General features: G+C 40.8%; 1 protein-coding gene across 7 annotated transcripts in view; it reads left to right on the forward strand.

Annotated features, from left to right (window-relative positions):
* The first annotated feature begins 2,298 nt into the window (after positions 1-2,298).
* lrba (LPS-responsive vesicle trafficking, beach and anchor containing) overlaps positions 2,299-22,622 on the forward strand; it is a 198,657-nt gene continuing 178,333 nt past the window's right edge. For all 7 annotated transcript variants that reach the window (XM_030050866.1, XM_030050903.1, XM_030050886.1 and 4 more), the window contains exon 1: positions 2,299-3,239. In XM_030050866.1, coding sequence (XP_029906726.1) covers positions 3,054-3,239 — 186 coding nt within the window. In that variant the 5' untranslated portion in view covers positions 2,299-3,053. The remainder of the gene's footprint in view (positions 3,240-22,622) is intronic.

Genomic DNA, 22,622 nt, shown 5'->3' on the forward strand with positions numbered 1-22,622 from the left:
ACACTGCATTACTGGAAAGATGCAAAGAGGCTGCAGCACACACCTTAGGCCTGTATGTCCATCAAGATTATTCTTATCCAGATGATTAAAAATCCCACCAGCAGAAATGCAATATCTTGCCAGCTAAAATGTCTCTATATCCTCTTACTAAAATTACATCTACAGAGATAGATTTGGCCTTGCCCCCCCAAAATTGGCCTATTTGTGTTTCCATGTTTACTTTTAAGCCACTCTGAATATCAGCTTCATAATTTGTACAGGCATCATCATTAAAATTATGTATTTCATAACAGGTTTAATCTGTATAATTTTCTCTTTCTGACATCGTGAGTTTATTTTTCCTCAGCTTTCCGTGAACTTGGGTCAGTCTTTCAAGCTTCTCTGAGACATAATCTGAAAAGTTAATAAGTTCACCTGCTGTATTTAACACCACAGTTTCTCTTACAGAGATTCTCTCCAAGTCAGGCACTGCTAAGGAGATTTAAGCCAAGCTGGCAGGAAGAGAGCAAAACATTTAATTACAGTGAGATAGCCTACTGTATATAAGTGCCATGCCACTGAATGTCTGCGTTCAGCTTCTGAGTCTCAGTTGCTGTACCGAGCCCAGTCAGAAAAATTAATGAGGCATTGTTCATGTTCATTTCAAAAGGTCAATAAAAGCAATTCAAAGCCCCTTTATGAAAGGGCACTTTGGGCTGCCGCAGTGGAAAAAGTCCTCTAATTCCAGGTCATTAAAGCAGAGATAAGGCAGTCATCTTCTGTGGTGCTGTTGCTGGCTGCCATGACTCCCAGGCTCCCTGAGGGCTCAGCTACTAGTCACTTTACTGGGAGGTCAATGGTAACACAATGACGCTGGCTGCCTCTGTGGCAACAACACTCACAGTGGCTCAGCCATCCTGCTGAGCAAACATGAAGTCACCACTAATAGGAGGGAACGGGGGACACAAATCATTTTAATTCACCAAGAAACACATGATTAAATGCAAATATGCTTCCCATATTTTATTGCATTATTGGGGTTTGCGCATATGCATTAATGCCCGTGCCCTTTGACATTATATCTGCTCGGCTTCATAAACATCTCACACGTCATAGGTTATTGGTGCTGATTTGAAAAGGCAAGCAAAGCAGAGCTGTCACTTTGCTTCAATGTCTGGTTACTATACAGCCCCAGGGTGCACGCATCTGTCAATGTTTGTTTTGAGTGCCAGGGAAAAAAAGCAAATTTCTGCATACATTTAAAACATGCTTTTAATTTTTTCCATAAGGTAACTTGCCCAAGACGTTTGATACATTAACCTAAATATTGCCTAGAATAATATATGAGACTGGGTCAGCTTGCAACCTTCATATTCACTGGAGTGGTTTTTATATCTAGAATCATTACTGAATTTCTAAGGGCTGGGCATTCATGGCATAGGGTTCATGGCACTAGAGTCCAGATCTTTAGCCCAGATCTTACCCAAAGAAAAATCATTAGTAGGCCCTTTCCTACACTATAAAATCAGGAGGTACTCAACAGTAATAGAACAATTATTATAATAATAATTGATCATTCTTTATTGTAGGCCTATTTCTTCAGCTCGGAGGGTTCTCTTTGGTATAATTTTAAAAAATACAGTAGATGAAACATATTTACATGATTCGGTGTAATATTTTTATGAAATCGTTTGAAAAATTATTCTAGGATCACCATAGGTGTTTTTAGTCAAACCAGAGGCATACATCTTAAGAGCTACACGATAAAAATGATTCATCCTCCTTAAACCATTGCAAATAATGACGGTGTACTGGCAAGTTAAACCTCCTAAGTCCAGCCCTTTGGCACAATCGCATCAAGTGTCACAGACATGCTATACTGTAGGTATATTATTGTATAAAATATGTTTTAAGTGGTCGGAGATCATCAACCAACCATGGGGACAAAAATCTGTTTTAGCTTCATATCATTTTTTCCCCTTTAAAAGACTATGCCTATATTATGTGATGCTTGATGCTACTTACTATGATGAATAATCTAGGATGAATTTGATTAAGATTTCTCTCAGCCTAAATAGCGGGTTGATTATTTTTGCAAATAAAAAGGTGAATAACCTGAATTTGGGTGGGCTTCTCCTTCATGACATCCCTGGTTATATAAGCCCCGCTTTCATATTGGGCTTTGGCTCGTTGTAACTGGATCTATGCATTAACGCTCCATTGTTTTTCGCTGTGTCCCGACGTGACATGCTGGAGAGGGGAGCCACCTGTGTTGCACACCTGAGCCACCTCAACTGGAGAGACTCGACTGCCGACCGCGCATGCGCCGCTCGCTCAAGGGCTATACTGTCATGGCGGGGACGAGCTGGAGCTACCAGGGGTAAACCAGGAAGGGAATGCAGTGTAACTGGGTTGACGCTGGCATTTAAACAAGTGTTGGAGTTTCCTTGGGAGCACGGCGCGGACCTCCGTCTCTTGTCGACTCCCACCGGAGCTGCAGACGGACTTGACCGCCCTCCTCCAGTTTGGGAGTTTTGCTTGTGCCAAAGCGCACTACCTGTCAAGTGTTGAGAGGAGTCAAGCAAGCAGGCGACAATAGCAACTTCCACTACCGAGGATATGAAAGTCACTGTAAACGCGTGTATCGTCTGACAGAGGGGAGCAGTGGAGAGGAGGCTTGAGGGGCGAGCTCCGTCTCACTTGTCTGTATTGTTGTTACCTGCAACACAGTCCGTTTTCCTCACGGCTTTTAACTGCATTAATCCATCCGTCTCGTATCAAGTTACGGAGCAGGGGAGTGGAGTACTTCTGTCGGGAGTCGGTGTGACAACTCCAGCCTTGCAGTGGCCGCGGCCAACAAAACCCTACTTGCGCTTCAACGAGGCACATTTGCAAAACTATTTTGGATGGGGAGGGAAATATCTTCTTTGTTTGCCTGTAGACTGCCGACAACACACCTGAAGGGGAGATAGACGCGGCAGTTTCTGTCAGCAGACCTTCGCTGCACTGTCGTCCATTTGGAGGTGAACAGGTGCCTTACCTGTGAACGCCACCTGTCCTGCCCTTCCTTAGCAATGGCTAGCGAAGAGACGCCGGGTGCTGCACCTCCGGGTGATGGAAAAGACGGGAAAACGAGCACCATGGCCATCAACCCCGGGATCCCTATCAGGGGAATAAGGATGAAATTCGCCGTGCTTGCCGGCCTGGTGGAAGTTGGGGAAGTTTCCAACCGAGACATTGTGGAGACAGTGTTCAACCTGGTAAGCTGATTAGGAGAGCTCAGGACAGGCCTTGGGTAGCATTTTCACGCTCATAGTTCAGACAGGCTATGCTGACATGACTTGCTGCTGACAAAAGGCTAGTGTGACACCCAAACGTGTGGAAAAGTCTGGGCTGTTCCTCATGAAATAGATACTTGCATTAAAGGAATGATGAGTGGACAGCGCTGGAGACGGCTAAATGTTGTGTAGGTAACAGAGAGGTGAAGTTTAGCTTGGCATAATGGTGGACAGCCCACACAAGCAAAGGTGGCAATAAGTCATAGGCTTAATGATTTTCCTGTTTGCCCTTCAATACTTAGGCTTTTAGTTCCACATTGTTGCATACCTGTGTCTGAGACAGCCCTTGTGGTTACTTAGTTACATTTTTATATTGTTTTTAAGAAACTGACATGTCTCTCTGTGTGTAAATATATGTATCTGTGCATATTTTTTGTCTCTCAAACAGAAAGCATAGTGTTCATAATTTTGTGATTATACTTAAGACCTAATGCCCAGTGCCAGGGTCATTATGGCAGAGCAGTTGCAGGGGTATTTCAGTTCAAGTGCTGTTTATGACATATCCAGGTCAAACCTAGTGCCTGCCTATTGTCTACCTGAAGACCTTACACAGCCTCAGAGGTCTGCAGCACCCTGGCTGTCCGAATTGCGAAATGACTTTACGCCACCTGAATGAATGAAACTCACAAGGAAGTATGAAAGTTGGTGTGCTCAACCGGAATTTGACTGGTAAGGTGAAAAGGGAAGGGGAAGCTGTGGAAAGGAAGGGGAGGAGAGGTGAAGGTAGAACCTGCAAAACTGCTTTGTCACTGTGGCAACACAATGAAGTCCTTCAGAAAGGGAGGCTCATCCTACAGTTTCTAGTCACACAGTTTGCTCTGACACCAACCCCCACCATGGAGGAAAATAAACTGTAATAGAGCCACCTCTCCTCATGAGACATTGGCCCTAGCACTGTTAAACACAGAGCTGTTCTGTCATTCAGCCAGCAAGGAAGTGGGTCTCAGTCAGCATGGGTGCAATGAGAAACCAAAAAAATAAAGCAGGTTTATGATACATAGTCTTTTTTTTTTTCAAATATGAAACCAGATATCAAAACTGGAACTCAAAGTTTTTTTTGACACCAAGCAAAGTATGAAGAGTCAATTCACAATGACTGGGTACTTCAAAAGCATTTCAGTGCTAAGATCTTTGCTCTGTTCTAAGCCAGTGAAGAGAGATGCTGCTGAAAGTACGGCATACCAATTTCTTGTGAAGCACATGTTTTAGTGATATACACATTTTTCACTTTTGTTTCATGAGCAGCAAACCTAAAATAATTGCCTGCCCTGGTTTGATGGAGATATCACTCACTTGTGTTAATTTTAAAAGCCCGTTCTAAAGAGGATCATAATCATATTGTTGTGTCCTTGGCTGCACAAGATGCAACCAAGGACACCACTGCCTGCCTGTTATCATTAATGAGAGACAGAGAAAAGTGCCAGTAGTGAACTCAGTTTCCTGGGGCAGCAGATTTTGACTGACAACACCAAAGCGACATTGTTTTTAGCTGTCATGCACTGTCCGTAATGAATAAGCAGTACGACATCAGTGCATGTTTTGTCATGTTTGCTTTATTAGGCAAAATTTCAATTATCTCTGCACAGAAATGAGCCGGACAGACATAAATCTAGTTTGTCAGTAATGCTGGGAAAGTGCACATCTGCCCGGCTCCGTGGGCCTGAAATGCATTTAAACATGGATCTTGCCGACATGTATTTGTTTAGCAAGGCCAATGTCATTTTAGGATTTTGTGAGATGGCACTTTGCATTTTATGCTAACTGCTTGTCACCCCCCACACTCTCTCCCGCTCTCTCCAGCCGCTCTGCTCCCCTCTCAAATTGGGTGATAATCTGATTTATCGTAGAGGCCCGAGTCTCCTCTTCAGTGTAGCTTCTCCATGCATGCCTCTCACCCTCTGTTTGGTCGAATGCAGCCTAGTCTTCTTTGAATATTATCCCAGAAACGAATAATGTGACTCAAGACAGTTGTTGTGTGGTGACTCGTGACACGAGGGTTGGGGTTACAGAGACTATAGCAGGATTCACTGGTTTAAAAAAAAATCAGCTTACCATACCAGCAGTGTGCTTTGCCTTGAGGTTTTGGAGCACGCAGGAGAGGAAGGGAGAGTGCATGTCATTTCCCCAGGCTATAATGTAGACCTAGTCAAAGGAGTTCGACCACATATTGCATCGTGTATTATCAAGACAATACCTGCTGGTTTTACAACTCCTTCCTAGTTGCCCAGCCTGGCCTGTGCGTGCATGATGTCTTGTTTCAGATACAAAATGAAAGCCAAATAGTCTACTTGGCTAACCCTATGTAGGCGTTCTCTTCCGAACAACAGACAAACAGTATTACCTTCATTCCTCCACATTAACTTTGAACCTGCCCTAAGCGATTTCAGAACCCATTAAGAAACCTGGAACTAATCTGTGCTTTATAGAGACATTTGTAACCCTATTATAGTAAACCAATACCAAGTTTCAAGGCCCAGCCATTTTGCTATTTTTCCACCTCTTTTCTCTCTTTGTTGTCAAATTCTGGCCTGGAATGTAGCTCTGCCCACTCCTCCCCCTACAGTATAAAATTGGCACTCTCCCCCTCCCACTTCACCCCCTGGCCTCTTCAACTTCATTCAAAGCATCTGAGGAAATGCACACTTTGCAGATAAATGTATCCATATTTCAAATCAGTGACACAGGTGCCTCTGTTGCTGCAATCAGCAACAGAGCAGAAAAAGTTCATTCAAAGTAGCTTACCTTGTTAGGGGAAAGTCCGCAACTTCACCACATTTTCGAATTGGAGATCGGAGACAAAATAATTTAACTAATCCAACAAGACCCTTGTGAGAGTGAAATGCGTCCCTCATTTCCTCATTTTTTTTTTTGTCTCAGCTTTCGGTTTTGTACAATCAAGCTGCTGTCAACCTGAAAACAGTACTGACTCTGTTTACAAACAAAGTTTGAGCTCTCAATACCCTCTAGTGGTCAGAAATTGCTTACTGCAGCTTGATGTTATTTATTATTTCGGGTTTATTTGTTACAGTATGGGTAACAGTATCACTGATTCTCTAAAACTCTTTATAAGGATATGGAATTAGGCATTAATGACAACAGTAGGCCTATTCTCCAAAACGTATCTGTTGGTAAGGCTATGCAAAACATAATAATTACATACCACTACTACCACTAATAATAATGATTATATCAGGCATTTATCTGATGCTCATCAGTGCATCAGTGGAATGATTAGATGTTAGAGAATTAACCCAGCATAACTTCAGAAGGGTTACTGTGCAAATTCAGGTGACAGGAGGTGATGACAATAATTTGTAATTTTTGATTAGTTAGATCCTGGTAGGCTTGTTCATTGTAATGTCCTTTTGGGACCTGCTTTTGTGAATAGGCTTAAATCTTCATCTGACAGTAGGCGAATATTGTTGTAGGCTGCCTTCTAAGCAAGATATTGTGGCGCTAACATGAAACCCTGCTGATAACTGAAGCTGCACATTGGAGAAATTCTTTCATTGTATTCAAACACAGCAAATTGACATCATTAGCTTTTGTAGTTTTTCCACCCACCAAACCTTTTTTTATTTGAAAAGATTTACAGTAATCCTGGTTTACTTGTGCTGGCGTTCATTTTGCAAATGTGATGTAAAGCAAAAATGTCACATTAACTAACATATTAACAGGCCTACCTTCAAGATGGTATGGGGTCAGAGAAACCCTCAGGAGTCTGTAAACCATTGACTAATATATAGCTCTATGGGAAGAGCTGACCTGAGCTGGGCTCTTTGCTTTTCTCTTTGGTGACACAGAAGATGCATGAGGTAGTAGTGTGGAATGTAACTTTGGTTTTACTTTAAGACAAGGTCATAGATGTGGCTGGCTGGCTCTTAGCTCCCGGGGGTTCAGAAATCCAACACATGCCACTGGAAGCATGAGGAACATGTTGCTTTCATCCCCATTACATCTTAAGTATTTCATAAAAAATATGCCCATGCACTTTATCTTTTATTAGTATGCTCTGGATACAGCCAGGGAGACTTTTACAAAGGGTGTAACCAGGATTTGAACCTTAAAAGTTTTCATTAAAAACATGATTTAGCCATTGGGGGAAAGTGAATTTTATAACCCAAGTGACTGTATCCCAACATGAGACTATTTTGAAGACAAAAGTCATAAAATGTCATGAAATGCTTTAATTTCATGCCTTTAATAATTTGGTAAGAAGACTGCAGCATGACTCGTAATATGTGCTCTTTTTACTGCTGCAACACAGCTGAGTTGATTCCACACATTATACACACATAACCAATCTCAATGCAGTTATTAAATCTATGTTAAGGCAGCTATAAATTAAAAGTCCTCTTATGTTTCAGGTCTCATCAATATTTCATGCTGTGTGCCTGTATTAAGTTTCCTTTGCAGGGGTCAGGTGCCTAAAAAATGGACAGATGCCTTGTTTTGTCCTGAATTTCAGACTTTCCGTGCTATACTGAGCAATCTCTAGGTTTTATGTTACTTTATTTTTAAGTTTTTTAAGGTGTCATGCTTTATTTTCCACCTCACTGACTGAACAAACACAGCATTTCTTTGATGGAGCATCGTTGCCCACTTTGTCATGTGTTGTACTGATATTGATGCCCAGGATCGTCCTTTGAGATAGGCTGTCATAAGATAAATGAACTGCTGCAAACTAGATCTTCTCTGTGTTTCTTTAAATAGTCTACTTAGTATTTTTCCCCCAATAACCACTGCAGGGAAGAAAATCAAAATAGATTTGTTGCAGAATTCAAAGCAGTATTTGAAGTCCTAAAAATGATTAAGTTGCTTTGTATTTGTGTTTTAGCAGATGCAGGCTGCATTTGCTTTTTGTGTTGAGGTTACTTAAATGTTAGCAGATGAACTCAGTCACTTACCTCCCCTTCCCATTTTCCACCCTCGCTGTTGAACCAAGGCCTGCTGCAGCTAAACTGCGAGATTTCTAAACTCAGCCACATCAGACAAGATCTAAGGTTGTCATACCAATAATTTGTTGTTATAGCAACATGTTTTCCTGCTTCTCTCCAGGAAGGTAAAGTAGTAGCTGTTACCAAGTTGTAATTAATATATCCTTTTAGGTTCTTTAGTATAATAATATAACAAATGCAGTCTATTTAGTTGGTAATGATAGGAGTCATGATGACATTTGTAGTTATGATCTCAAGAATCGAAATAGAATAATACAGCTTCTGTTTATTCCCACCCCTGCTTATGTGCATGCTGGACAAGTAAGGAATGCCACAAACACACAAATTGCCCCTTCAATCACACAATTTACCACAAGTGCCCAGGGAATGAGGACTAGCCTCGTACTCTCTCCAGGCACGCTCTGCCCTCTCCGCTGGTAACAAAGAACCCTCTAATCTGACACATGAATGAAACCCTATCTGCTTCTCTCTATTATCTGTCACATCAGCCCTATTCCACCTCAGACTTTTTTCCCCCCTTTTCTCCATCTTAGCCAAAAGAGATTTGGTGCGCTCTATAAGAAAGGACTGCAATCCAGAAGAGCACAACTGGACTGTGTTTATATAGTCCTAAATGGGATGATTTCTTTATTTCCAAAAACATTACCTTCAGTGCTTGGAGTGCCTTTGAACTCTGATTCACTGAAAAGCATTTTATTTCAGACTGTTGTTCATAAACAGGAAAAACAGGCTGGAAGTCCTTTAAAAACATTGCTTACACACCCTGTTTTTTCCTTTTATATGCATTGATTTAAATGATAATGCACACAGATTCAACATGGATGAAAGGTATTTTAAGGTTACAACGAGCATGGTCTGTGTGACACGAGTTGTTTTCCTATTACTGCAGATTTCTTGGATTAGCCTGTATTCTCTAAGACTCTGTCTGCAAGTTTTCAGACGCCTACAATTATCAGAACCAATAGTTTAGAAATATTCCCAAGTCCTCTGTTCTGTAGCAGTGATAGCTGATACTTGGTGACATTGTCTGAGATGAGTTCCTCCACATAAAGGTCATTCGGGTGACCTACCCCGAGTATAAGCAATTCTCTTTGCGCTTCACTGACGAAAACAACTCCAGGGGTCTTAGTGCTGTTAGGAAAAATATTGAAGGGCAGCAAGCAGTTCCAGTATCCTTAATGAGTTTTCATACAGACACACTGTATATGTGTCAGACACAGCTTTTTGACAGGTGTGGCAGTCAAATCAACACACTAAGCGTGTTTAGTTTGTGCAGACGGGGGGGTTTGTAGGCAGGACGCAGGACCATCTTGACTCCAGGTGGAGTCAAGATGGCTGTAAATGGGGTGTCCATTTTCTGCTTACCTGCCTGGTGTACCGTTATTTAGCCAATAGCAGATCAGATAATGCACCGGCTGCGTTTCATCACCCACTGTGTGCTGACAAACAGGCAGATGGCCTCAGGATTCAGAATTGTTAACTCTGCGTTTGAAAGAGATTGTGTGTCAGCTAAGAGCAGAAAGACTTTGCAACATTTTAAAAAGTATTGGGATCACTGTATGAAAAATCAAGAGACATGTTCAAGATTTTTTTTTTTTTTTTTTACATATTTCTCTAAATATCTGTGGGATGACACCTAGTGTAATTTGTTAAACAAACAAACAAAAAAACATGGTTTGACCATTGTTAGCCCCAGTTATCTTGGCAGTGAAAAGCTGACATCATAGTTGTTATATTTATTTTCACATCTTTCTTTGGACAGAATGAATTTGGAAGTTTGAGCCACGTGGTAATTTTAGCAAGTCTATTGTTCATTATTCTGAAACTGTTGTCAGAAGAATTCCTGTGTTAATAGATGTTTCAGCCCAATGAGCACATTTTCATTATTGCTTTGCTTGGATTTTATATACTAATAGCTGGTAAACAAGGGGATGGTATTAAAATACTACCAGCTAAAAATATATATATAGAAGTCCAGCTTAGAGTTGGGCCAGAGAAAATACACACAAGACAAATGCAATTGCAATCTTTTCTCTTTGGATGTTGGTCACAATGCTAACAACAGTAAAAAAAAAAAAACAAATCTAATTCAGATGGGACAAACCTTTGAGAAGGAACACTTGTGTTATTTTGGTGCATTTGTATCTCATCTTGCTCATTTTCATCAGTGTCCATGAGGAGCCATACACAAGTTATGAGACAAAACCTAATTTCTTTCATTGCTAGTATCCACTGCCACCAGGAATCATTGAGTCCAACAGTCCACCTAAAACAAAGTTTGCTTTTAGGTCTAAATATGCTTGTGTGGTCAGTGCACTATTAACTAGTTGTAAATTGTTTTTCTGCATCTACTGTTGCTGCACTTATGCTGACTCTTGTAGGAAACAGGGCAGTCATGTAGTCTACTTCATGGCCTACATCTCTCAGCTCATTGTTTCTATAAACAGTGCTAGCTGACAAAGAAGCAATAACAGAGTGCCACTGCTCCTGTCAGAGAAAGCTGGGAACAGGGACTATTGTGGAACACTCTCAAAGACGAGGCTAGTAATTAAACTCTGCCTCAGAATCACCCACAGGAGCCATCATAGTTTCCTGCAGCCTCTTGTCTTTTTGTTTTTGTTTTGTACTACCCAAATCTAAGTTTCTTCTGGGATTATTTGCTTATTTATTTAAGAAGAATAACCTTAGACACTGGCCTGATGTCTCAAAGAGCGTCCTCATGGTGTGACTATTCTTAATTCATAAAGCATTTATACAGCTGAAAATGGAGTGCAGAGTTCTGTACAGCAGACCCATGACGTAATTTGGCTTCTCATTGAAATATTACAACATGAATTTTGTAATGTCATGTAAGTTCACTGAGAAACTGTTTTGGTTACAGATGCCTAGTAGAGTTGGCAACAAAACAGGGTAAAACAACATTCCATTTTGAAGGATGCAGTTTCAACATGTACTGTTTGTAGAATAAATAGAGCACCTGCATTGCTACACAGTGCATCTCCAGTGCAGTGATGTAGCAGTAGCCTGATCTATTCTCTTATTTGAACTGCTCGCTGCTGATCTAGATGTTTGAGAAACAGGTTTGTGACCAGAAGGTTGCCAGTGAGAATCTTGAATTTGCTCCACAGCTATGGGTAAGGTACCCTTGAGCAAAGCACTTAACCCTCAGCCTCTGCAGTGGAAATGCTCAGTGATCAGCAGCAGAGCATTATAGTTGTACTGTAGAGCTCCTGAGCATGAATGTGTGCAACTGTGAATGTGAAGCAGGATGTTGCTGGAAAAATGCATGTGTGCTCAGGTTTCTTTCCTTGAATAAATAAATATTAAACAAAAGAGAGGTTTTGTATGGGTCAGCAGCAGATTCAGTACAAATGTGATACAAGTGCACATACAAACACACTAGTGTTAGTCTATCAACTTTTTCAGCTGTGCTCTATGAGGAGCTCTAGAGAAGAGCTTAGAGGTCACACCATTCATGCTCAGTGTTTATGATGATAGTTGGGAGATTAATTATTTTTAGTTTTCAAAGACATGTAGATGACCTTCACTGTCCAGCTGGGGTTTTAGGGGCAAACAGCTGGGCAAAAGTAGGCTGTGAAGCTGCATCAGGCAAGTTTTGCACAGTTTCTTCTGCTAAGAGGCTGGTGTTTCAGACATCTTTGGTGAACCTGGCTTTATCCCTCTCTGTTAAGGAGCGTGTTTCACATTTAGTCTTAAGTTTCAGTTGGTCACTTCCTGTGTGCAGGGAAAATTTTCCACAGGTGGCTATAACAGGCACTCACTTAATAATGATTTAAAAAAACAAAAACGGAATCTGTGGTTTGCCAGTAGGGATAGAAGCTCTTCTGTCTTGCAGCCCCACTTTGTGATTTACATTGAATATTTTTACATTTTCACTGAGTATTTTTACATATGTGTTAACTAGTGCCACTCTAAGACTGTTTACAATTTATCATTTAAACCCCCAATATAATTATAGTGCATGTTACATAGCATTGGGGTTTGCCTGCCAGCTGGGAGAATGTAGTCCCTCCAGTATGGTGTGCTATGTTGATGCCATGGTCTCCTTTGGGCCTTTTAGACCTCCAGAGGAAGATACACAGGGACACATTTACTAGGTGTCTAAACCATCTCAACTGACTGTATAGAGTCTTTGTTGAATAGTGTAAGCCAATCACTACGGATAGGCCGATATGTTTTTTTTTTTTTGTTTTTTTTTTTTTTTTATTTCTTCCCGTCCATAATGACTGATACAGTACCATAAGCAGTTTGTACGAATCATAGTTTGAATGCAGGTGCAAAATAAGTTAAGCTTTTCAGACAGGCCTGACTTAAAATAACTGTTTTTAGACAAACTTAATGTTAGCTTTACTCTATTACAAATTTTACAGTTTTGATTGACACACAATGAAACAACATAGACAAATACATGCACATTACACACATACATGCACAAATGCATATTGCTACCACCTTGCTGTGTTGGCATAATTGTTAATTGACACTTAGGTGCACTATAGCGTAATAAGCAGAGCGCTCTTCACTCCTTTGCCAGCGTCCTCTCCACAGTAGGGGGTGTAATGATATGCTGACACTATTTGCCTGCAAGCCAAGTGTCTATGTTGGATGCTTAAAAAGCTGTGATGGAAACCAGTCTCCTGAATAAAATAAAAAGTAACAGAAACATTACTTTGAAGCCTCCAGGTGTTACATGGCATGTCCCCGAGGCAGAGATTGTCTCAGGGTAAATGACAGTAAAACTGTTTCATGAGAGCAACTGTTTCTGCTTTTGGTAGGGAAAAATGATATCACTGGAGCTTCTAACGAGTTTAATGCAGGGCACTTAAATCCCAAAAGGTATTGTTCCCCTCTAGTGTTCTGTGACATTATCTTCCACCTAATCCACCAGAGGTCTGCTATGCCGACTTGCTTCTAGACACATAAAATCAATTTTGTATATCAAAGGTGAGATCCACTTTATGATAACATACACCTGCAAACACTAGAATAAGATAACCACTAGATACCCATAACCTTGTACTGAAGTCTCTTGTGATGATGAAATGACTTTTTAGGCTGACTGTAAGTGATGCTATATAGGGAGCCAGGCTGTTGAGCTTCTTCTTTGCATGGTGCAGGATGGCCCAACAAACTCTGTTCATTTCTAATGAGATTATATAATATTGCCTCATGCATTTTATGTTTTTCAATATATTGGACTCAGGAGAGATTGTTTATTTTGTTATTCACTCCCCCATTTTCGGCCTCAGTGTCAAACTGACAAGACCTGTGCTTCAAATCAGTTCATTTTGTTTCATGTTGAAGTGATCTTTACGAGACAAAATTTGCACAGCATTTAACAGAGGTTGTAATGGCCAGCTCTTACTTCTGTGAGATCTTTTTCCATATAATAATGCTTAGCAGTGAGCTTCTAAAAGTGCAAAGTGCTGTTTGACACGGTTTCCTCAAAAATTGGGAAGAGTAGGTTAAAGGAAGGAACATCTGATTGAGAGGACTGTGGTCATGTAATCCAAAAAACAGAATTGGTTGTACACAACTGCTCTAGTAATTGGCCAGAGATAGGGAATATTGGGAAGGTAGTGGCAGCATGGAATATAGAGGTGGGGAGACAGATGGGGTGGAAGGAAGGTGGAGTAGAGTAGAGAGGAATCAAAGTTAAAAAAAAAAAAAAGAACAAGGAAAGAAGCAATTGTGACATCTGAGATTGATCATAAATCTGATCACAAAAGGTCGCTGGAGATGCATTTGAGACACATGATAACGCCGCGTGTGAACAGCGATATGCCTTGTCTGTCAGCTTGTGATCAGATCACGGAAGACAGATGGGAACAGTGCCTTACTGACACCTCACTGAACAACTGATGTGGCTTGTTCACAAGCGGTTACCAGGGGTAATCAGGCTGTTCTCCATAGCCTGTGAAGAAAGCTGGGTACTGAGAGCTTAATGATGATTCTTGCTTTTCCTAGTGATAATTCTGTGCTGTTTATGGATGGTACTCTGTTTAGCCCATTCAGTGCAGTAGGTTTATCTGAATTCATAGCCTATACTGCTCTATACAGTCTATAGAATTATTTCAACTTTATTTGATACTTTCTAATTTTGTCATGTTTATCCCCCAGGTTTCTGCTCACACAAATCAGTCTACCCTTGTCTACCAGTACTGTCAGCTGTTTCTGAATGCTTACACAATGGTGGCCGTTGAGGAGTTTCTTTCCTCCTTGTAAACAAATGCTGAAGGCGCAGTCTAACTGATGCATATTTGTATGCATTACTCATGAGATGCATGATTCTGTGTTTCTTGGTAGATTGTCTGTTGCTGTCTGTCTGTGTCTCCATACTTTCATTGTGAAGCTGAAGTTAGCTGATCATAATATGATGCATTTATCAGGCATGCTTTTCATCAGGGCTTTTCTGATAGGACTGGAAGGTTTAAATTGGCTTGTGCTCAGGTGAGACTGGCACTAGCAGAGAGACTGTGCCCTTTTATGTGCAGATGTGAGTACATACACATACACTATATTGCCAAAAGTATTCGCTCATCTATCCAAATCATTGAATTCAGGTGTTCCAATCACTTCCATGGCCACAGGTGTATAAAATCAAGCACCTAGGCATGCAGACTACTTCTACAAACATTTGTGAAAGAATGGGTCGCTCTCAGGAGCTCAGTGAATTCCAGCATGGTGCTGTAATATTAATGTAATAGGATGCCACCTGTGCAGTAAGTCCAGTTGTGAAACTTCCTCGCTACTAAATATTCCACAATCAACTGTTAGTGGTACTATAACAAAGTAGAAGCGATTGGGAACGACAGCAACTCAGCCACGGAGTGGTAGGCCACGTAAAATCACAGAGCGGGGTCAGCGGATGCTGAGATGCATAGTGTGCAGAGGACGCCAACTTTCTGCAGAGTCAATAGCTTGAGACCTTTAAACTTCATGTGACCTTCAGATTAGCTCAAGAGCAGTACGCAGAGAGCTTCATGGAATGGGTTTCCATGGCCGAGCAGCTGCATCCAAGCCACACATCACCAAGTGCAATGCAAAGCGTCGGATGCAGCGGTGTAAAGCACACCGCCACTGGACTCTAGAGCAGTGGACACGTGTTCTCTGCAGTGACGAGTCACGCTTCTCCGTCTGGCAATCTGATGGACGAGTCTGGGTTTGGTGGTTGCCAAGAGAACGGTACTTGTCTGACTGCATTGTGCCAAGTGTAAAGTTTGGTGGAGGGGGGATTATGGTGTGGGGTTGTTTTTCGGACGTTGGGCTCGGCCCCTTAGTTCCAGTGAAAGGAACTCTTAATGCTTCAGCATACAAAGACATTTTGGACAATTTCATGCTCCCAACTTTGTGGGAACAGTTTGAAGCGGGCCTCTTCCTCTTCCAACATGACTGTGCACCAGTGCACAAAGCAAGGTCCATAAAGACATGGATAAGCGAGTTTGGTGTGGAAGAACTTGACTGGCCTGCACAGAGTCCTGACCTCAACCTGAGAGAACACCTTTGGGATGAATTAGAGCGGAGACTGCGAGCCAGGCCTTCTCGTCCAACATCAGTGTGTGACCTCACCAATGCACTTCTGGAAGAATGGTCAAAAATTCCCATAAACACACTCCTAAACCTTGTGGAAAGCCTTCCTAGAAGAGTTGAAGCTGTTCTAGCTGCAAAGGATGGGCCCACATCATATTAAATCCTATGGTTTAAGAATGGGATGTCACTCATGTTCATATGTGTGTGAAGGCAGCCGAGCGAATACTTTTGGCAATATAGTGTATGCTACAGTGAGTGTGTCTATGTGCAGATGATACATCATTTCAATGTACTGTGCAGTATTTGGAGACAGGCGACTGTGTTATCTGTGTTGAGGCTGTGAGTGGCCAAGACAGAACAGGGCCTATTGATTGATGGCTTAAATGGTTTGTCTACCCTTGACCTGCTTTCACACACTCTGCATCAGCAACTCATCTGTTTCCAGAGCCTGGCCTGCAACCTGTAGGGAAAACAGGCAGCCTGCACATGAGACACAGCTCATAAATAAATGTTACACAGTAAACTGTAGCCCAGTATTTACTGTCTAAAATTTTGAGTATGGTCATAACGCATTCTCTCAACAACTCAGAGCAAAATTCTGACCCAATTTTGTCAAACCAAGGTATATATTAAAGCTATTATTAAATGAACTAGCAGACTGATAGTGAAGAATGTGCGTCACTTTTTTGTAGTATTTTATGTCAATTGTTGCAAAGGCACTTGGCTCTCATTCCCTCAACTGCAGATCACAGAGAGATGACATGCATATAGAAGAGATCATGTAAAACTGACCGAGCTAACAGTTTTCATTGTGCTGGCTTTATTTAACTACACTTGCTATATGCTAACAAAATTCATTTGAGAATGATATATTAAGTTATACATGTAAGAGCTTTAAATCTATGCTGAACACATTATGATTATTCATAATCCCTTGCAGTTATTTTTAGCATACATTGCAAGTAGGACTGCATGCTTATGAAAAAAAAAAGATAATTGTGATTATTTTGCTTTTTCAAAGCTTTTTGTTGCAGTCTTTTGAAGTAGCAGCACTTTACAGGTCTTTACTTTGATGTGCAGTGACAACCTTAACACCAACTTTGAACAGAAGTGCTTGTTGTCATGCAGAGCTGCCTCACTCTCCAGCTGAAATTTCGCTCATCATCATAGGGATGCCTGTTGAGCATTCAAAGATAGAGATTGGTCAAGTGTAAGTGAGCCATTAGATATGAATCGCTGGGACTTTCAGGGAAATTTAAAAATAAAAAAGTATCATTGAATTATGCAATTATAAACAATGGAATAATCCACATTGAATTGTGCAGCCTTAGCTGGAAGCCTTACAACCCCCCCCCCCCCCCCCCCCCCCCCCCCCACCCCACAAATCAAAATGTCTTACAGTTCAAGTCTGTGCCATGCAACTTCCACCTGCTGCTCTGTAGTCTCTGTGTGGCACCTACCTCAACAGGAAACTGCACACTTCCTGAGCTCCATAATGCTGTTGTCACTATACTATTAATTGACTTAAGCATAACTCAGCTTAGCACAGCTATTCTGATTTGATATTTTCAATAAAATATTGAAGCCTTTGGCTATTTTGTAGCATAAGCAAAACAGTCATACTAATTATAAAGGTAAGGATGATAGCCTGTCTTCTATAGCATGACTATATTGTAATGTCTTTACAGTCTGTCCTGCAAAGTCATGTGTGACTTTTGGTTCTGAGAAAAAAGAAAAAAAAAAGCTTATATTTTGTGAAATTGTCGAGTCCGCCAGCTGCATTGGCTCCCATTTGCTGTCTAGACTGTTTATCATGTCCTCTTTTTATTATCATCACGTAGCTGAAACAGAAATGAAAAAGTACACAATGAACAGTTTGCCTGCCGAACACCTTTGAACCATGCAGATCATTTTAATGCAAATGAAACGTCCAGCTGGGCAAGATATTCAGCACTGGGCATTGATCATTTACTAGTATATGTGTGATCAGATTCTAAAAAGCAAGAAATTAATTATCTGTGAAGCTGCCAAAACAGTTTTGATCTAAAATAGTTCAATTAGTTCTTGAGTTATTTGTGACTAAACTAGAGAACTGTATTTATGTACGATAAGCACCCTCATGATGTTTTGAAAATAAATGTTGCCTAATAGGGTATTTATTGAATTAATTGGAACGCAAAGTCCTCACAGACAGACTCAGGTAGAAGGTGGGGTTGCAGTCATAATAGTCATAACATGCATCAGAATCAGAAATACACTATGGACAAAAGTACTGGGATGCATCTCTTAATCATTGAATTCAGGTGTTTCATTCAGTCCCATTGCCACGGGTGTATAAAATTAAGTACCTAGCCATGCAGTCTGACTTTACAAACATTTGTGAAAGAATGGCTCGTTCTAAAGAGCTCACTGACTTCGAGCGTGGTAGTGTAATAGTAATGTAGTAGGATGTCACCATCGCAACAAACCAGTTTGTGCAAATTTCTTCCCTTCCACAATCAATTTTAAGAGGTATTATTAAGGACAATGCCAAGCATTGGATGCAGTGGTGTAAAGCACGCCGCCACTGGACTCTGGAGCAGTGGAAACATGTTCTGTGGACACGCTTCCCTATCTGGCAGTCTGATGGAGGAGTCTGGGTTTGGTGAATGCCAGGAGAACGTTCCCTGCCTGACTGCATTGTGCCAACTGTAAAGTTTGGTGGAGGAGGGATAATGCTATGGGCTTTTTTTCTGGTTTTGGCCTCGGCCCCTTAGTTCCAGTGAAGGGAAATTTTAATACTTCAACTTACCAAGACATTTTGGACAATTCTGTGCTTCTAACTTTGTGGGAACAGTTTGGGGAAGGCCCTTTTCTGTTCCAGCATGACTGTGCCCCAGTGCACAAAGCTAGCTCCATAAAGGCATGGTTGGGTTTGGAGTGGACTCCAAACGCCATACTAATGAATATGGACTTAAAATGGGATCTCACAAAAGCCCCTGTAGGTGTAATGTGTAGGTGGCCCGATACTTTTGTCTATATAGTGTACTTTATTGATCCCTGAGGGCAATTGGTAATGCATGTGCCCTGATGGGGAGAAGGCACAACTCCCCCTGCAGCCTTTCCCCACCTACCACCTTGATTCCTTAATGATTATCTTCAGTGTCACAGTAAAAGTATTTTAAGCACTATTATTTGCCATAATAGTCCTAGTCACTAATCACTTCATAACTTATTTACAGTTAGTCTCTGGTCGATGGTGTACTCACCTTTTACTCTTACTGCATATTCTTATCTAACAATAATCGTCACTTTAATAATTGTCATAGTAGTCACTGCATTACTTTGTTTACTGTTAGGCACTTTATTTTTGTATGGTGAAATAATTTCATCTGAAATAGTCACTTCATAACTATTTACTGTTACTGTCACTGCACACTAGTTTTTTTTTTTTTTTTTTTTTTTTCCCACTATGGAACTATTATTCAGCCACTACCTTATCCGTCTACTGCATCAGTCATCTATCTACTGCATCAACAGCACCTTGTTTATGTACATAGTGCGGCCACCTCACCAGGCTATTTGATTTTTAATTGATTTATTTGGTTTGATTTTATTTTACTTATTTTTATTATTGTGTTTTTCTCCTGCACAAGCTAATTTGTCAGGATTATGGGCTATACAATCACTTTAGGCTAATGCATCGGGCACCAGCCATCGTTTCATGCTCAGGCTATTTTACTGTAGGCTACAAATATGGTGTGCATTTCTAATTTCTAATTTGGACCGAGTGTATTTACAGCATTATGTGTAATTATTGTACTGAGCTACTGGATGCTTAACTTTTCTCCGGGATCAATAAAGCATCTATCTGTCTATCTGTCTGTCTGTCTGTCTGTCTGTCTGTCTGTTTTTCTGTCTAGAAACTCCCATGCTGTAGTAAACGCCACTGTTAGTATCTTGAAAAAATTGAAAGCCCATAACAATAGGTCATGCGGCACAGAGTCAAAAGGAAAAACACCACATAAAGATTTCTTGATTGATTGAATCTGGTGACAAATTATGCTTGGTTGTCTTAACCTCAGTGACTGAGATCGTGATATCCCTCAAATTTTGGCTTCCCACCCAACTGACTTGACTTCCTGACATCCTCTCTCAAGCATCTCTTCTTGCAAACAAATAATTTGCAATTTACAACAGTCATTCAAAGCAGGAGACAAACTTAGAGCCATTCTTGCAACTGCAAACTGCTGCATGTCCTGGGAGTCATCTGCGAATGGACACTTGCATCTCAGAACCCAAACTACTCCCACACCCACGACTACAAAATATTTTACAGGAAACAGTGCATTGACTTTGTTCGGCTTTCATTTCGTACTTTGATTCCAGCAACAGAATCAGCATTGCTCAAGTAGCAGTCGGCAGTTCTATATCATAGGCTCACTCTCCTCAAAATGTCTAACTTGTGTCTAATTCCAAAAAGTGGAAAGTGTTATTGAAGTGGGGATGGGCATCAGCGTAGTAAGTGCCAATCTCTTGTTGGCTAAAACCTGAGAGGAAGCTGCAGTGACAAAGTATAGCACGGAGCCTTGTTCAAACCACCGGAAGTTGGATGGAGTGGAGCAACTGTGTCAGGATATTCCACAGCTGCAGACGGTTTCCTGGTTTGTCATGGACACAACAGTACCGCTTTTAGAAACACATTAGATTTGGTCATTTTAGATTTGGTGATGGTTAAAACGGTTTTTCTGAAGTGTAATTATATATTTTAATGCTTGTAATAAATAAATAAACAATAAATAAAACTTTATGAGGCCTATAGAAATGCCCAGTAAAGAAAATAATGACTAAAAGTGGATTACCTGTTAACAGTTTTGCCATGTGAAATAAATGATCCCAAACTATAGTCTAGGATTGGGAAAATGCTAAAACAAAAAAATGTTGTGGTTCTTAGCTTATGAAGACGTTCCCAAGACCTAAAGGGCAGTTACACTTTATTCATGCTTTAGCCAGTGTACTACACTACATGCGCACTCTGTATTACTATGGACCATTTCCTAAAGTTTACCATTTTTAGATTTTTTAATGCATTTTCCTACTAACCTTCATTTTGTTATGGCACAAAACTAAACTTACAGAGCTTTGAAACTTGCTTGAGATAGGTAAGTTCTTGCTCTGATTAGGTTAAGCTAAGGTTTGAGGTTAGGGTAGGGGTTCTGGTGACGCCATTGGTGCGAATGCTTAAACCCTCTTGCCCTCGTCCCATTGGCTCACAGAACTGGTGGCCTTAGGAGGGAGGTCCTACAAATGAACTTTTCTTGAATTTTCTGACCATTTAGCCATAACTTCTGGCATTCCCTCCCCACATAACTAACCTCCTCTGGTATTGTTCTGCAGTTTATATAATTCCTTTGCCAACAGTTATGACATCACAAGCTCTCCCTGTTTTTCCATGTTTACTCAGTGTCAGAAAAGATTAAATTGTGCCTTTAAATTTGGAATTTGGCCTCAAAAAACAATAATTGAATATCCAAACATTCAGACACAGTAGCAAAACAATCCTGCTACATACTGGCCTATTTGAGGCACTGGTTGCTACCTTATTTTATGCTGTATAATGTCAGGTAGGCTATTTCAAAGATTTAATTACTGAGATGCACTTTGCCTGCTGGGCCATTGAAAATGTATGTGTAGAACCTTTTGCCCCATCCTGGAAAGTGAAAAAAAAAAAAAAAAAATCTTAAGATTGATTAGGCTATACAGTATACAGCTTGTCCAGCATACTGTCTGGGTGGTGTTTGTTTTTGTCACACTGATCAATAAATAATCATACACTCTCATATTTACACTAAAGCACCACTGATACATGTGCAGCTTCAGTAAATTTTGTTGTTTGTCAGTCTAATGTGGACCATAATCTATAATTCACTGTTGAAAAAAATATTTTTTTGTCTTTGCATATAGATGAACAGAAAGTTATAAGCCTATAGGCCTCCAGTATTTTATCAACAGAGCCTAAAGAGACAGGACCATGTATGAGGGAAGAAATAAGGGTTTAGGGAGGTGCAGAGAGTCTGGCAAGGTCTTTGCTGCTGTGCACTTGGAGACTGAGGAAAGTGGACATATGGACTTGAGTAATTGCTCAGGATTGGATGGACAGGGGGTCATGCAGCTGAGGTGAGCTTGTGCTAGATACATAGCTGAACATATCAGTATTAGGCTTGTAAAAATGCCACCTCTATGACAAGCTTCTGTTTTTAATATTTGAGCTTTAAAATTGACCTTCACTTTGACCTCATGAACTCCTTATTTGTTGATACTTCTTATTTCTCACTCTTCTTGCCAACACTGAAAGAAATGTTAGGAATAACACATTTTATTATAAAGAACAGTGAGATGCACAGGAGTTGGGTCATCACGAGGTTGTGGCATAATTTAGCTGAAGTGCCTAATTAGCAGCTGGGTCCTTCGAGCACGTTCAAATCCTCATTACACTCCATGCAACAAGACAAGCTGGAATTCCTCCCTAATGTTTATCTCTTGCCTGCTTCACCTCCCTGATCCAACTGCTATTTTTAACATGTTGTTGCACGGCACCAGAGCCTTGCTTTCCTATCCCCGGCTAGTATGCAAAACACACAGGCTTTGCTGTGTGTCAGACAATGAAATGCGTTATGTTTACCACATGATCAAATCACCCCTCTGCCTGTCTGCTTTCCTGGAATTGCCTCCCAGTAACAGTGGAAACATATTCTGGGGCATGAATTTAGTTTATGCTGGACGTCTTATTCAAGACAGTGACCAGACAAAGATTTCC

Source organism: Myripristis murdjan, chromosome 1 (assembly GCF_902150065.1).
Source record: "Myripristis murdjan chromosome 1, fMyrMur1.1, whole genome shotgun sequence".
Lineage (NCBI taxonomy): Eukaryota > Metazoa > Chordata > Actinopteri > Holocentriformes > Holocentridae > Myripristis > Myripristis murdjan.